Here is a 15,112-nt window from a genome sequence, read left to right on the forward strand (position 1 = left end):
TTTAAGAAAGTAAAAAGACTGGAAACACCATCTGTGTAGTCCACCTTTAAGTGTCTGTGCGGAAAAGGGTTAACGTCATGGTCCAGAGACAGCTATCCTCAGAAAGGGCTGCCTGCAAAGCTGGCCCTTGGCTGACTTGCGGGAATTTGACTGGTAATCCGCTCCCTACATGGAAACCAAAGTTCTCCGAAATGACAGGGAAAACTAAACTGTGTGCACAAACAAGATGCCTGTGCTTGTGCTGAGCGCCTGCTCTCCTGCTGGAGCCTGGAACGTTCCATACGAGGTAGAGGGAGCCGACGTGACACACCTCCAGGGAAACCGGGGGCCCTGAGTCGGTAGAGAGTCTCCTGCACAGAAACCTGACACGACTTTTTTTTTAAAAAACCTTCTTTTAGATGATTAAATGTATTCATTTCTTTGAAATTGTCAAGGAGAGAAGAGATGCTTTTAAACGTTACTCCACAGTCAAAATAAAGAGCGCTCACCAGTTCACCCCGTCTGCTTCCACCCAGGCAAAGCGGTACTCGTTGACTCGGAGCATCAGCTGCAGACACCCGGCCACACACTGCACGTACTGAGAGCTCTGTGCGGGGAGAAGCACAGCGTTTAAAACCGGAAAGCACTTCAAGTCACAAGGTCATGCAGATACCAAATTCTGGAGTGGTTTTTCCTAGAGTTTCTTATCATCTGAAAAGTCCGTAAGTCTCAAATATTTCTTCAAAAGTCAATCCTTGTTGCTCTACTCTCGTCCTCCTAGAAACGAAGCTGACTTCTTTTGCCAAATTAAGCCTACACGGCTCAAGCCCACTGAACACATCCAGTCAGGGAAATCAAGGAAGTAATTATGCCTTTGATACGGTTTGATAAACAGCTTATTACCTTGCAATGTTTCACTTAACCCTGAATAGAGGCACGATACAGAGAACACTGCTCGTCATAATTACACAAGTATCAAAGAACAACAATAAAATGAAAGAGATCAAAGTGTATGCTTTGAGACAGGCCCATATCTGAGTGACCGTGAGCAAGTTTCCGAACCTTGTCAATGCTCAATTTCTTCATCCTTAACGAGGATCATGCCCCCAAGCACCCTGAAAGGGTCCTCTTAGTATTAAGTAAAGTAATTCATTTAGCACAGAGCTAGACATGTCACAGAAACTCAATAAATAAGAACTTAAAAAAAAAACTATACAGCACATAAGAAGTCTACTTAAACACTTGAAAAAGACTGATTTTTTTTTAAACTATCAGTTCAACAGGCACTATGTTAGAGAAATTGAGGTTAAATCTGAAGCTTGAAATAAAGAGAACAAATATCCCCAAGAAGCTGCGCGCTCCTCCATGTTAGGAAAGCTGGTAGCGACACCTGGCCTGGGCGCCTCCCTAAATACCTACCATGAGTCTTACACCTATAAGAAATGGAGGGACAAGGGGAAATTTCAGACCCCAGCCTTAAAGAACATGCTAACAAAAAGAAAGAAAGGAGAGGATCGTGGATGTCATATAAGTTCACAAAACCTAATATACATGATGCCACTTCAGCTCTATGTTTTAACTTAAACTAAGTTTGTTAAAACCGAACACTTCAAAGAATTCCAGGCACTCAAATACAAAAACACAATGATATATTTGGAGGAATAATCAAAAGTTATCATGAAAAGGTTACCTTAGGTTTTACCTAGAAAGGAGTGAACACAGTTGCCCAAAAGCACACTATATCCAGTAACTTAATTTGCCTGAAAACTCAAAACATTCGCAGAAATTAATGACAAAAAAAAAAGTGAATTTTCAGCTCGAAAACAATCTTCCATAATGGGAAAAATATATATATGTATTTTTCCAATTAGGTCAGCAGCTAAGTAACCTTTTGTGAAAAGGAGAATTCCATCTTCCTTGTTTAGAGAGACAGCCTAAGCAAGGTTTCTACAATAGTGAATAAAAGGCAGCCTAGGGCACTCTCTCCTCTTCCACTTGTTATGGATTTCCTCTCAACATGAGAATTTCTTGGTTCGCTGTTAAGTCTTTTTCTTACCTGTGTCCACTTACCCTACTATGTTGAAATACATGACACATTTAAAAAATGGATTCTTCGTTGCTAGTTACAGCTTCAGGACTCACGTATAAATGAGCATATAAAAGATGCTGCTTCAGCACTGTTTACAATAGCCAGGACATGGAAGCAACCTAAGTGTCCATCGACAGACGAATGGATAAAGAAGATGTGGCACATATATACAATGGAATATTACTCAGCCATAAAAAGAAATGAAATTGGGTTATTTGTAGTGAGGTGGATGGACCTGGAGTCTGTCATACAAAGTGAAGTAACTCAGAAAGAGAAAAACAAATACTGAATGCTAACACATATATATATGGAATCTTAAAAATAAAAAGGTTCTCAAGAACCTAGGGGCAGGACAGGAATAAAGATGCAGACGTAGAGAATGGACTTGAGGACACGGGGAGGGGGAAGGGGAAGCTGGGACGAAGTGAGAGAGTGGCACGGACATACATACACTACCAAATGTAAAATAGATAGCTAGTGGGAAGCAGCCACATAGCACAGGGAGATCAGCTCAGTGCTTTGTGACCGCCTGGAGGGGTGGGATAGGGAGGGTGGGAGGGACCCCCAAGAGGGAGGGGATATGGGGACGCGTGTACGCATATGGCCGATTTGCTTTGTCGTGTAACAGAAACTAACACAGTATTGTGAAGCAATTGTACTCCAATAAAGATCTACTAAAAAATTTTTAAAAAGATGCTGCTTCTACAACTTCACTCTCTCCTGTGATGCACCATGAGGCAGTCCAATTCCAGTCCAGAAATTATTTTCAAAGTACACAGTGAAGGCAACACTGATAAATGACTGAGGTACTGCCTTCAATTAAAGTAAATTGTATCACTGCCTTACCTTTCTCTCACATTGTCCTGTTAGTCTCATGTACAAATTTATCCAATGATTTTTTTTAGAAGAAAATAGTCAGCCTTCAATCAACCCAGCGAGCCACCGACTCTTCCCCCACACAGAGGTCATTCAAACACTGCTGGAGAAGACTGCACAGCCACGCAGAGCCATCAGGAAGCTCTGCTCTCGCCGCCACCCCCAGAGCCACGCTCACACCTTCACCTCTACCCTCCTGTCCCGCTCTCTTCCCTCACCTCAGCACTGAGAGAAAAAACGGAGACCATCAGCTAGCGAGTCACTGAGCTGCCAACATCGCGCCCCCAACTGAACTTCCCTGACGGCCCTTCTCACCTCCCTCTTGCCGAGCAGAGGCAGACAGCTCTTCCTGTCCAGGACCCACGGCCCCAGCAAGGCCTGTGTCCCACTCCTCCCACACAGCATCGCATCAGTCCGACCCCTCCCTGTAGCTCCGATCTGTTTGACAGGTTTCCTCTCCTCAGCCCCTAAATATACTCAATCTTTCCCGTCTTAAAATTATCCCTAAACCTTGTACCAATCTCAGCATCTTTCTTCCTCCCAAAGCACGAAGTTTTCTCGACATAATTATCACCAGGTTCTTACCTCTCTGATACCTTATCACTCCACCAACACGGCAAATGCCAGGACCAGCAGTGACCTTAAAGTGCCAGGTCCAACAGTTACTCTCCCCCAGAGAACCAGACCTCTACCTCCAGCTGCTTCCGGGAAAGCTCTCGCCCCTCCTTTCTCCAGCTGAACTGACTCACAGCTCCAATGTTAACTCCACCACCATGAAAGAAAGGCAGTAATGTAGCCTAACAGTTACGAACAAAGGCTCTGGAACCAGCCTGCCATGCTCAGCCACTTCCAAGCCGTGTGCCCTTGAATGAGCCTCCCACCTATAAAATAGGGATAACAGGGCACATCCCATGGGGTGTGGGGATAATCTCATTAGCTAATATATGACAGACTGGGCTGAGAACCAGCTACAATGTGTACTCTCAAACACACAAACCTCCCTCGTAGAGAAAAACTAACTTTACTTCTCAACACATGAAGAGAACATCATTAGATAAATTTTCTAATATTGCGGAAAATGCAAATTCTCCTATAGTATGGTGGAATAATCAAATAAGGAAAACAGCAACTGACAGAATTCACCTTCCTGGTGAAGAGGGTCTCCCAGATCCATATTCTGCAGAATTCCAAAGTAATTCAAGAAGTGAGGAATTACAAAGCAAGTAGGTAACGAAAGATAAACATAAAAACTGCAGCCACATTGTACCAAAGTAAAACTCATGCTATAACAATGTTTACAGACCAGTTTTCAATATCTATCTCCATAATGCTGGGATTTAAGTACAAACTAAATGAGAAAAAGTAAAGATAATATTCCTCTAAATTTTGGAATCAAGGGTGCTTAAAAAAAAAAAGACGTCTGCAGTGCAGAGAAGGGCACCCGTCTCAGATGCAGTGGAAACACACGTGTGTCCAGTGGTATCAGCAAAGCACAAAGCTGAGTTTGTAGAACACACCATCGACCAAAATAAACCCCAGAAGCCAGTTTTACATGAAATCCTCCAGGACTGGTGATTAACCAATCCCCAAAGTATTCAATGTGTCATGACTATTAAATGAACTTTTCTCATAGAACTAAAAAGTGAGTGTGCCCATCTTATGTGTGGAACAACCGGAACTCTCCTACTTTGTTGGCGATGTGTAAACTGGTTTAGAAAGTGACTGGACTGCTGGACCTAAATTCACATGTAACCTGTACCCCAGCAACTCCATTCTAGAAGTGCTCCAGGCGTAAGTGGTTACATCTACCAAAGGCCATGTACAAGGATGTTCATAGCAAGATATTCACAACAGCCAAGAACCAGAACTCACTCAAATGTCCATCAATAAGAGTATGGATAATATACATTTAATACATTACTACATGGCAATAAAGAGATGAACTACTGCCAAGTGCAACGTGAGTGACTCTCACTGACACAACACTGCACAAGAATTCGGACACACAAGAGTTCACGCTGTGTATGATCCCACTTTCATGGAGTTCAAGGTCAGGCAACACTGATGCATAGTAACGAAAACCTTTGTGGGAGCCGAGGCGAAGGAAAGTATTGAGTAGGACACGTGATGTATAAATGCATTCAGCTGAACATTTAAAAATCTGTCTATTTCACTCTGTAAGCTGTAGGGGAACAAAATTTGCCACTTTAAATGGGTCCCTTTGGCACGAGGATTCTTTTAGGGTGGTTATTTTTTTGAAAGCAGAGGATTCAAGAAGTCTGTCTTTTTACCTGCCCCTCAACTGCCTAAAGAACTCAGACAAAGGCCCTGGTCCAGGAAGGGCACTGTCACCGGAGATCTACAAAGAACACGGGTCGGCGCAGGGGGAAGCTGCACAGGGCCGGGAGACCAGAGTCCTCTGTGTGTCCCACTGTCCCTGGGGCCCAGCAAGCATCTGTCACCAAACATCTGCTTTTCCACCTCCGTGTGAACTGCCTTCTCCCCGCTGAAGTCCCCCCCCCCGCACCCCCTTCTCCTTCTCTCAGGCGCCACATCTGCGGCCTCATATTACGGGGCCCCTGTACATACGTAATTACATCTGGTTTTCTCCTGTTAATCTGTCTCACGTCAATTTAATTCTTTGGCCAGACAAAAGAACCCAGAAGGAGCAGAGCATAATTTTTTCCTCCCCAACAAAGCTGTAACATAAAAATAAGTGACCAAAGAAAGGAAGGGAGGCAAAGAGGGAGAGAGGTTTTGTCAGTCAGAAGTTCTGCCAATTTACCTTTGGCAAATCCCTTTAAACTCTTCAAAATTGTTGTCTCATCAATAAAGGAAAGTAATACCAGCCCAATTTTTTAAAAATAGTCCTAAATTAAAAAACAAAACAAAACCAAAAACCTCTGCTACTCAAATCTGAACTCACATCAGTTAAACACAAAACAACTGTAAGGTACATTATCATCATTATTCTTGTCGTTATTATTACTTCATATTCAGGAACTAAAACAAATATAGTGCAAGAATTCTCTTGAAGTTGCCTTATTAAGAGAGACCCTCTAGTCAATACTCATCAAATACCTATATTAAATTAATACCTAAATTAACTTAAGATAATTTCATCTTAGACTTAAGTCTTAACCAAGAAAGTAATTTCACTGTTAATTTACAAATTTATAAATCTCCTTCAAGTACTACTTTCAATCTAATTTTCTTAGGCGTATAATTTAATTACATGACTACTGGGATTCTTTATTGTAGGAAAAATTATTGCAGACTTAAGAAATACGATTTACTTTATAAATCACTGCTTTGTATGCAACTTCCAAGAACACATCCAATGTACAATATTAGGTTACCTTATTATTGTTACTGATGCTATAGTTTGAAAATGATATGTAAAAGAAAGTCTGGTACTGAAATACTTTACCATTTAATTTTCCTTTGCATTGTCGGAATATACGCAATCCTTCCAAATATCTGATCAGAAAAGCAAAACTGACAGGTTCTTATCTGTTCTCCTTTTCTTAACATTTATTCTTCGCATATATTTTAATGATCCACAACGTTTAAAACGTACTAATCTTGTGATAAGAGGATACAATGAAGATCACCCAAACATTGCTGCAGGTGAAGAGCAAACGCTCTGGAAACCGGCACCAAGACACGTAACTGACTGTGAACGTCTCTGGGTCCTCACAGACTTTACAAATCACAGGCTAGAGGGGACCAGAGTTAAACAAGAGGCCTGCACTCTGCGAATTCCTGATGCAGCCCCTCGTGTCTGCTACTCGGGGAGCACTTCTGATACACTTATGGACAAACAGTGAAGAACCAAATCCTTAAAGTCCTCCAACTCTTCTGAAAGACTGAAAAGTCTTAAATTAAAAACAGAGCCTTAAAAGAGTCAAAGCAGTTAACACTACCTTCACATTAACAAGGATATTAGAACTGTCAGAGAAAACAATTTAAGGAATATGGCCAAAAGCCAAAAAAGCTAAGCTTTTTTTTTTCCGCTTTCCTTCTAAAATGCTGTTATTACATGCTAAAACATGGATGAATCCTGAAAACATACGCCAAGTGAGAGAAGCCGGTCACGGACGACCACATTATTACGTGACTTGTGTACAGAGAGTGGCCAGAAGAGGTGAATGCAGAGACGGAAAGTAAGTGAGGGGTTGCCAGAGTTTAGGCGAGGGGTTAGGAACGGGGGTGACTGTTTCGGTGGACACGGTTTCTTTCTGGGGTATGGAAAGCGCTACAAAATCAGATGGCAGCAATGGTTGCCCAACTCTGTAAATATACTAAAACCAATAGCAAATGGAAAGCTTTTATGGTATGAGAAACAGATTTCAATAAAGGTGTAAACAAACAAACCAAAAAGCCTACAAAAAACTGCAAGTTAACTTGCTCGCTCACACGTGCCAGGTTTCCAGGTGGTCAAGAGCCACGTGGGGCTACCAGGGTGGACACCGCAGATATAAAGAACGCTGCCATCACCCCGGAGAGTTCTACTGGACAGAACTGCTCCAGAACATTAAAAGGCAAGATAAAATGAGCAATATGGAGAACCTGGCAACTTACTCACGTTACTTACTACCAACGAAACCATGTCCATCCAGCAATAAGCAGGGCCGGACCAGGTCTACAACAGGGAACAGGACGCAGAGCGGAGAGTTACCACGGTCCCCTGCACACAGGTATGAAAGAGGCTGGAGAGAGGGAAAAGAATGCCCAGATTCTCCTGACTCCTCCAAAGGCTGGGAGAGATCACGGTGTTCCTCTTTTTGTCAGGGCAGCGGCCCAGGGATCAACATCTAAGCCTGGGCGACGTCCTCGGAAAAGTATAAGATTGGTAATTCCCGTGCAAGAGCCAACAAAGAACTGAACGGACGGCTGAAGGTAAGTTAGGGTAAGTACATGTCAGTGATGGAGTTTATTATTTTTACATTGAGGTAAAAACAACACAAATCATTTTTAGAAAATTTCATTTACATAATGTCATTTAAATAAAAGTGTCTGTGATGATCCACTCATGACTTACGATGATGCTTCTGTGCCATTTTAAAAGTCAAGACTGTTGCATCCTGCCGATTTCTCATTTTGCTGTGTAAAGCTTTGTTCTGTTTGTTTTATACTGACATCAAGTGGCAACAGCGCAGAATGCAGTTTACCAAACCTTTTCTATGCTGTCTGAAAACCTAAAGGGATTTTAAGATATAATGTCGATATTCTTTACAAGTCTGAGTAGGTGAGGCAACTTGGAGAATGCCTAAAGCTCCAAGTCCAGTCCAGGTGCCTCAGAATCCTCTCGGTAAGGAATTCGTCTCCTTGGGGGTTCTGCCACCATGAGCGGATGACCTTGGGCAAGCCGGTGTGCCTTTCCAGCCTCGCTGCTCATCCCTAAAACGTGGCTTATGGCAAGACCAATGTCAAAGACGGGGTGTGAATATTCAAGGAGATGTAAATTCAAAACGACTAAAACACTGCCAGGCACACAGGAAGAGCTCCATACATACCAGCTACCAATTCTGATCCCCCTACTGAAACAAAGGAAGTGCTAACACCTCTCTGTCAACTTCTTTAAGTCTGCCTTCCAAGTTGTCAGCCTTCTGAAAAAGTAGGAACCTCCAGCAAGAGACAGGGAGTATGTTCAGGTGTGAAGCACTAAAGGGAAGAGAGGGGCACATCAAAAGCCAGCTTTTCTTCACTCAGAATCACCCCTGATGCTAATACCGTTTGGGATGTACGTGTCTGAGTCGACCACATAAACCACTTTGACTAACCACTGCCAATTCAATAGATCAGCCCTCTTTTTCCCACACGCTGGACAGAAAAGAGCAAAAGAAGAATGTCACGTCACCAGAGCTCGCACCTCACTGCATGAGCTCTACTAACTTCCAAACACTTTAATAACCACTTAAGTTTATTCCGAAAACACCTTTTAAAATTTTTACAAATAAGTCTTAATTAGACAATTTTTCAAATCAAACAATTTTTCAAAATTTCAAACCGGTGGAAAGAAACTCAAGTCATATAAAATAAGGACTCCCAATTTAAACATCTGCTTATGGCTGAATATCTAGACTTCGAACCTACCGCCTCCTTCCCCCACCCTGGCCCCAAGACAGCTCACTTAGTTCTATACCCTGTTCTGATTTCAGAAGACGCGTGGCCATTTTCCGGCTTGACACACTGTTTGTCAAGTCCCTCGACCCGTGCCCCAAGAGAAGCCCCACTCCTGGCTTTGAGATGGACTGTATCGCCCTCTCTAGTCTACGAGCACACACACAGGGGTGTGGCCTGCGGGTTATACACACGGACCCTGCGTGGCCCTCACACAGCTTCGCTGAGGTCTAGCACAGGCCGGTGGGAGACACCATCCTCGGAAGGTGCTTTCCGGTTTCCCAGAGATATTTCCAGCAAAGGAAGCTGAATACGCCTCACCTACCTTTTTAACTCTTCCCCCACCTCACTCTCAGCTGGCGCTAACCACGCCAACCCATACTTGTCCAAATCTATTGGCAATTCTTGAACTAGTTTGAAGACAGTAAAGTTAAACCACTCCCAACCGGGGGGGATAACCCTAACCAGGAAAGGAACTGGGGGAACATGATTAGTTTTAACCTTTAATCTTTTGGCTCTACATAAATGTGGGGCAGGACTGGCCTGAAAAAGGGGGAGGGAGAGTCTGGCCACCACGTAGGCCCCCATTTAAACCCTGAGCAACTCAGGCAAGTAGTGGGTTTTCGTACCAGTGGGGAACGGAACTGTTTTCAGCTGCCTGGCGCAGGGTCCGTGGATCTGTCAGATGTTAGCGCCTGTGAGACAGCTAAAGTGTTAAGAGAGGAGCTCCGGTTACTCACTCGACTTGTGCATCTGAGTCCAGACTTGCTCTGATTCTCAGGCCTGAGATAAAGCCAACTGAAGAGAAGAGCAACAGGAAGAGGAAGCCCCACATCCACCAACAGAAGAAAGCAACCACACAGCCCAGAAAGGCCTACACACAGCTTTCACAACACCATTAGCCCAACTGGAGGTGACACCAAACCCACGGATTTACATCTGGGGGACTAGGGAACATCTTCAAAACGTTAAATGTCTGTGACTCAAAATAACTTAAATTCAGGGTGTTAGGAGGCCAGTGAACGAACAAGGAATGTACTTACATCGCTTGAAGAGACTGTTCCTGTTTCAACAGCGACACCGCTACCACGCAGTTTCTATTACGAAATAAATAACTTATTACTTAGTTTTGTTTTTAATTTTATCCTACTTCATCAGCTTACGAAAGAGAGCTAAGCAAATTTTATCACTGTTTTCCTAATCCTACTGAATGGAGTATCAACTAATAAAAAACGTGGGGATGATAACGAAATATTCTAAACGTCGTTACACTCTTCCGGATAATCTCTTAATAAATTATTTTAAAAGGAACAATAATAAACTGAATACTAAGTTCCAATTACATTTCATAAGTGAAGCGAGTGCAAATCTCCAAGTCTCAGGATTTACTTCCTGAGTCATTTTTCCAATGAGACAACTGTCTTAAGCTGAACTATCTACACTGTATTCTGTGGCAAAGCTTTCAAAACAGGTGCCTGATGATGGGAAGATACTACATGGAGCTTAAAAAATTAGGTTATCCACGGCAATGCTAACACATTATAATGACAATCAGAACCTCACCTGCTACACAGAAATGACCAAAGAAAATTTAAGGTAGAAAGTCAGAAGCTGAATATGCAAGAGAAAAGTGATAATGAATTTCTGAAAGGAAATTTTTATTTTGTTTTATTCAATAACTTATCTACTAAGTGCCAGGCATAAGCCTCTATAACCCAAGTATAACGGTTAAACTATTGGGAAAAAGGCTCCTAAATGTCTCTATAAAATCAAAGAACAAAATATCCAAATTGGCACCTAATTCAGACTTTTGAAAGTCTACTTCTATCAGAATCATGAAAATGTGGTCCTTTTTATGAGGGAGAAAACGCTTACGATAGAGAAAAAGAGACCTTGCAGATACAGTGCTATCACATGGCATTTAAGCAAAGTAGAAAATAAAAGCCCGAACAAGCCTCTGCTTCATGCCTGTCACTACACCCTGATCAAAGGCTGTGGACAAGTGTCTGCCCACAGCAAGGGTGGTAGCCATCCAGAGCCCAGCGGAAGCAGTGACCAGACTCTGAGGCACGGCTGGACGGGCCTGAAGCCTCTCCCTGGGGCAGGACGTGCAAAGCAGCAACGCCAGACAGTAACTGAACAAGGCCAAAGACTCGGCGATAAAAAGAGCAAGCGCGCTGGAAAGATACAGAAAGGTCTTTAAGAGCGTCTGTCTCACACCAAGTCTAATGAAAAGTGTTCCAGACACTGAAATCTCTGCTTCCACTAGTGACCGGAGAAATATCCCCCCAGTTGCTGGACATGGTTACAACCACAGCTAATCATTCCAAAACTAACCAATTATCTGTGAGGCAGAGCATAAATGTTACTCCTACGGGGAAAAGTCTAAGATGAAACAACCCAAAATGTTAGCGGCACACTGCAGTGTGCATTCTTTGCTACCGGATCTCATTTTATGAGTCCAGCTAGCATAGAGCCTTATTACCACCAGACCACGCCTAACACTAAAGCAGAATGAAGTTTCTTCAAAGGGAGAACTAATCTCATAAGAGGAAAAAAGAAAGGGGGGGGGGGGGCAGGTTACCTCTTTAACTAAGCGCTCTGATCCCAAATGATACACATGTAGAAATAAATACATCTCATCTTCACATAGTATTTTTCATGTTCTAAGTATCTTCTTTTTGAAATATCTCACAAACTCAGTAAAATCTGCAAAACTTGTGACTCTTGTAAAAGTACTTTTAAAAACTAAGCCCAAAAGAGTGTTAAAGTGTATGCTGATGACAGAAAAAATAACTGATTTTGTTCAAGACACTTCAAAATCTCCCTATCCAAACAGAAAAGGTTAGTAGGCTCCCCCCGCAAAAAGGCAGGCAACGATAAGACAAAAAATAAATCGAAGCAAAATGTCATGGTGTCTCTCTCATACTTCAAATTAAAATCTACTAAAATCATAAAGTCACCAGCAACCTAAATTACAACTTTCCAAACCTTCATTTCAAATAGGCCCTTACTTGTCATCTAGCCCTGAGGCCACCAGGCCTCCCAGCACGGCTTCTCCTGGCCCATCCTCCATGTCCCGCCCACACCAAAGCTCGCCCCCTCCTGCCTTTCCTTCCGGATACAGATACGCCGCCCTCCCCACCCAGGTCAGCTCGCTCCCTCCAAGCACCCTCACCACCTCTCACTTGGTCACCACACACCTAAAGGAAAAGCAACCCTCCACTGAGCTGTCAGGAGTGTCCGGCCATCCGCCCTGCGCTGGGGAACCGAGAAGACAAAAGGGAAAACTCGTCATCTGCCAGCCGTCACCCCGAAAGCTGTCCTCCTCCACGAAGAAACGGGCTCGAGGGCCCTGACAGCAGTGAGACCACAGCAAGCAGGCTTCGTGTTTCCCTTTGGGCTTAAAGGCAACCCCACGAGGACACGGTGAAATCCTAAGTGGGAGGCACTGAGGGAGACATCCTCTCGGGCTGGAGAGAGCAGCCCCAGGCCACCCAGTGGTGCCTGGGACGGCCTCCTGGCCAGGACTAGAGGCAGGCTGCTTAATGAGCTGTCCTGTGCTGTCTGCAGTCTGAAGCCCTCCTGGCAGCAGCCAGGGCCAGTTTATTTATTGGTGTGACTGGCCAGTTTGGCCTGGGTATGTGACCAGAGGGCATAAAGGACTCGCTGCACACTTTCAAAGAACTCTCCCCAAACCAACACTCCTGGCACCGATCTGGGTGGTCCAGGGTCCCAGGGCAGAGATGCTCGCCCATCGCACTGTCTCTCCTCCTCTCTCGTGAGCCTCACACGAGTGTACCCTTGGAGTTGTGTGCGTCCTTCCAATCCTCCAACCCATGTGATCTCGGCAGCCACCTTCCTGGAAGGGAAATCCTCCCTACCTGCTGAAATGCATGAAGGGAAAATCCCAAGTGGCAGAAGAGACAGGAAGCTCTGAGCTGAAGACAGTTACAGGCAGAAAAGGTGAAGCCCCTACCAGACCTGCAAGCAGCATGGCTGACTCATCAAACTCAGAATGCCTCTTTTTTAACATAGAGTTTTTGTAATTTCACATAATTACCATAAATAGCTTTAGAGAACATGGACGTTATGTTCTTTTCAAAGATATTAAGAGGAATGTCTTTTACCTGTGAACTCAGCTGAGTCTTTATCCAATTGAAATAGTAATTTAAGTCACTGCCTTCCATCAGTTCTTTTCCCCAAGCTGCTAACTTGGCAATAATTCTTGCTGCCTGAAAAATAAGGAATACATTTGAATATTATCCTGATTCTAAAAATCAGGCCATAGACCCTAAGAAACAGGACTCATAACCATTTTGCTGCAGGATTTCTTTTAGCACTCAACTCCTCCAAAGATAATAGATATTTCATTTTTAAAAATATTTCTAGGGCTTCCCTGGTGGCGCAGTGGTTGAGAGTCCGCCTGCCGATGCGGGGGACACAGGTTCGTGCCCCGGTCTGGGAAGATCCCACATGCCGCAGAGCGGCTGGGCCCGTGAGCCATGGCCACTGAGCCTGCGCGTCTGGAGCCTGTGCTCCGCAACGGGAGAGGCCACAACAGTGAGAGGCCCGCGTACCGAAAAAAAAAAAAAAAAAAATATTTCTAATATGGTCAAATGTAGTTTTAAATAGTTCCGTTAATGTGAACCAAAACCAGTTGTTTTAAGAATTTCACGATATTCCCTGCATTATTCTGAGTTTCAAAAGTAAGATTAGGATTCATTGTAAGACCAGCAAAAATCAAAGAACACAAAAATCCTTCTTTGTGACTTTCACCGAATCAGTTGCCAGAGTTCTGAGCAATGGCTCCAACAAACGGCCAGCCGCTGCCTCGGCCACTCAGGCCCTTGCGAGCTCTCGGTTTCAAACCTGTGTCTCGGTATAAAATATATCCTGGGTATCACTCAAGCCCCTGCGAGCTCTCGGTTCCAAACCTGTGTCTCGGTACAAAATATATCCTGGGTATTGGTATATCCTGGGTATTGGTATAAAATATATCCTGGGTATTGACAGTCATCTCTCTCAGTAGAAGCAAACACCCTTTTCTCCTCACTCAAAAACTTCTCAATTTTCTTCAAGCTATAAAATGAATCACGAAGGGAGGGTGGGAGGGAGATGCAAGAGGGCGGAGATATGGGGATAGATGTACACGTATAGCTGATTCACTCTGTTATACAGCAGAAACTAACACCATTGTAAAGCAATTATACTCCAATAAAGATGTTAAAAAATGCATCAAGAATTTTTTTATTAAATAGGCAGTATAAGTGTATTTTATCAAATCATCATGTTGTACACTTTAAATATCTTATAATTTTGTCAATTACACCCCAATAAATCTGGAAATATATAGATATAGATATACCGGGGGAGGGGGGAAAAGCAGTATAAAATACTACTTCTCCACCCACAAACCCAATTTAATAAATATTCTTTGAGTTCTTTCTATAAGCAAGTCAGTGTTTCAAAGCTCTCATCATTCAGCAAGAGTTAATCCTAGTAGAGACCGTGAAGGCTGATTAGCTAAGCCAAAAATACACTGAGGTCTGTTTCCAGACTTGCACACAGCGAGCGAGGTGACAGAGGGCAGCGTGTGCCGTGGCATATTCGGGAGCCTGCACCACGGGGGAGGTGGGGCAGAGCCCAGCACCCCGACGCCCTCGCTTTGCAGTGACATGAGGTCGTCTTCACGTGCCTCGCTAAGTGAGTTCACAGACACCCTATCTAACTTAAACTGACCTGTCACAAAACAGATAAGTGACACGAAAGGATCCCTGTAAGGAAATTGAAAAGATGATCAGCAGTGTAAGCCCAAGCTAAGGGGCAAAGACAGAGGAACACGAGGCCTGGCGTTTCCTCTCCGAGCACAAGCTCTTCATCAGCACGGGGTAAACCAATGAGCATCTGACGCTCAAAATGTGAAAGATTAGCCAAAAGTAACTGAAATCATAAAGAAATGGAAACACAAACTTGGCTACACCATGAATAACGATGAATCTTACCCTAAATGTGTATTTGGCCTTTAACACATTTGTCAAT

The 15,112-nt window shown here is 43.6% G+C and overlaps 1 protein-coding gene across 1 annotated transcript in view; it reads right to left on the minus strand.

The window, feature by feature from the left end:
- ATP6V1H (ATPase H+ transporting V1 subunit H) overlaps positions 1–15,112 on the minus strand; it is a 63,357-nt gene that overhangs the window by 34,000 nt on the left and 14,245 nt on the right. Inside the window, exons 6-8 of the mRNA XM_024742588.1 lie at positions 13,201–13,305; positions 10,114–10,167; positions 489–586 (exon numbers count right to left, since the gene is read on the minus strand). Of these exons, the coding sequence (XP_024598356.1) occupies positions 489–586; positions 10,114–10,167; positions 13,201–13,305 (257 nt within the window). The remainder of the gene's footprint in view (positions 1–488; positions 587–10,113; positions 10,168–13,200; positions 13,306–15,112) is intronic.

The sequence above is a fragment of the Neophocaena asiaeorientalis genome, unplaced genomic scaffold, assembly GCF_003031525.2.
Source record: "Neophocaena asiaeorientalis asiaeorientalis breed wild unplaced genomic scaffold, Neophocaena_asiaeorientalis_V1.1 scaffold226, whole genome shotgun sequence".
In the NCBI taxonomy this organism is placed as follows: Eukaryota; Metazoa; Chordata; class Mammalia; order Artiodactyla; family Phocoenidae; genus Neophocaena; species Neophocaena asiaeorientalis.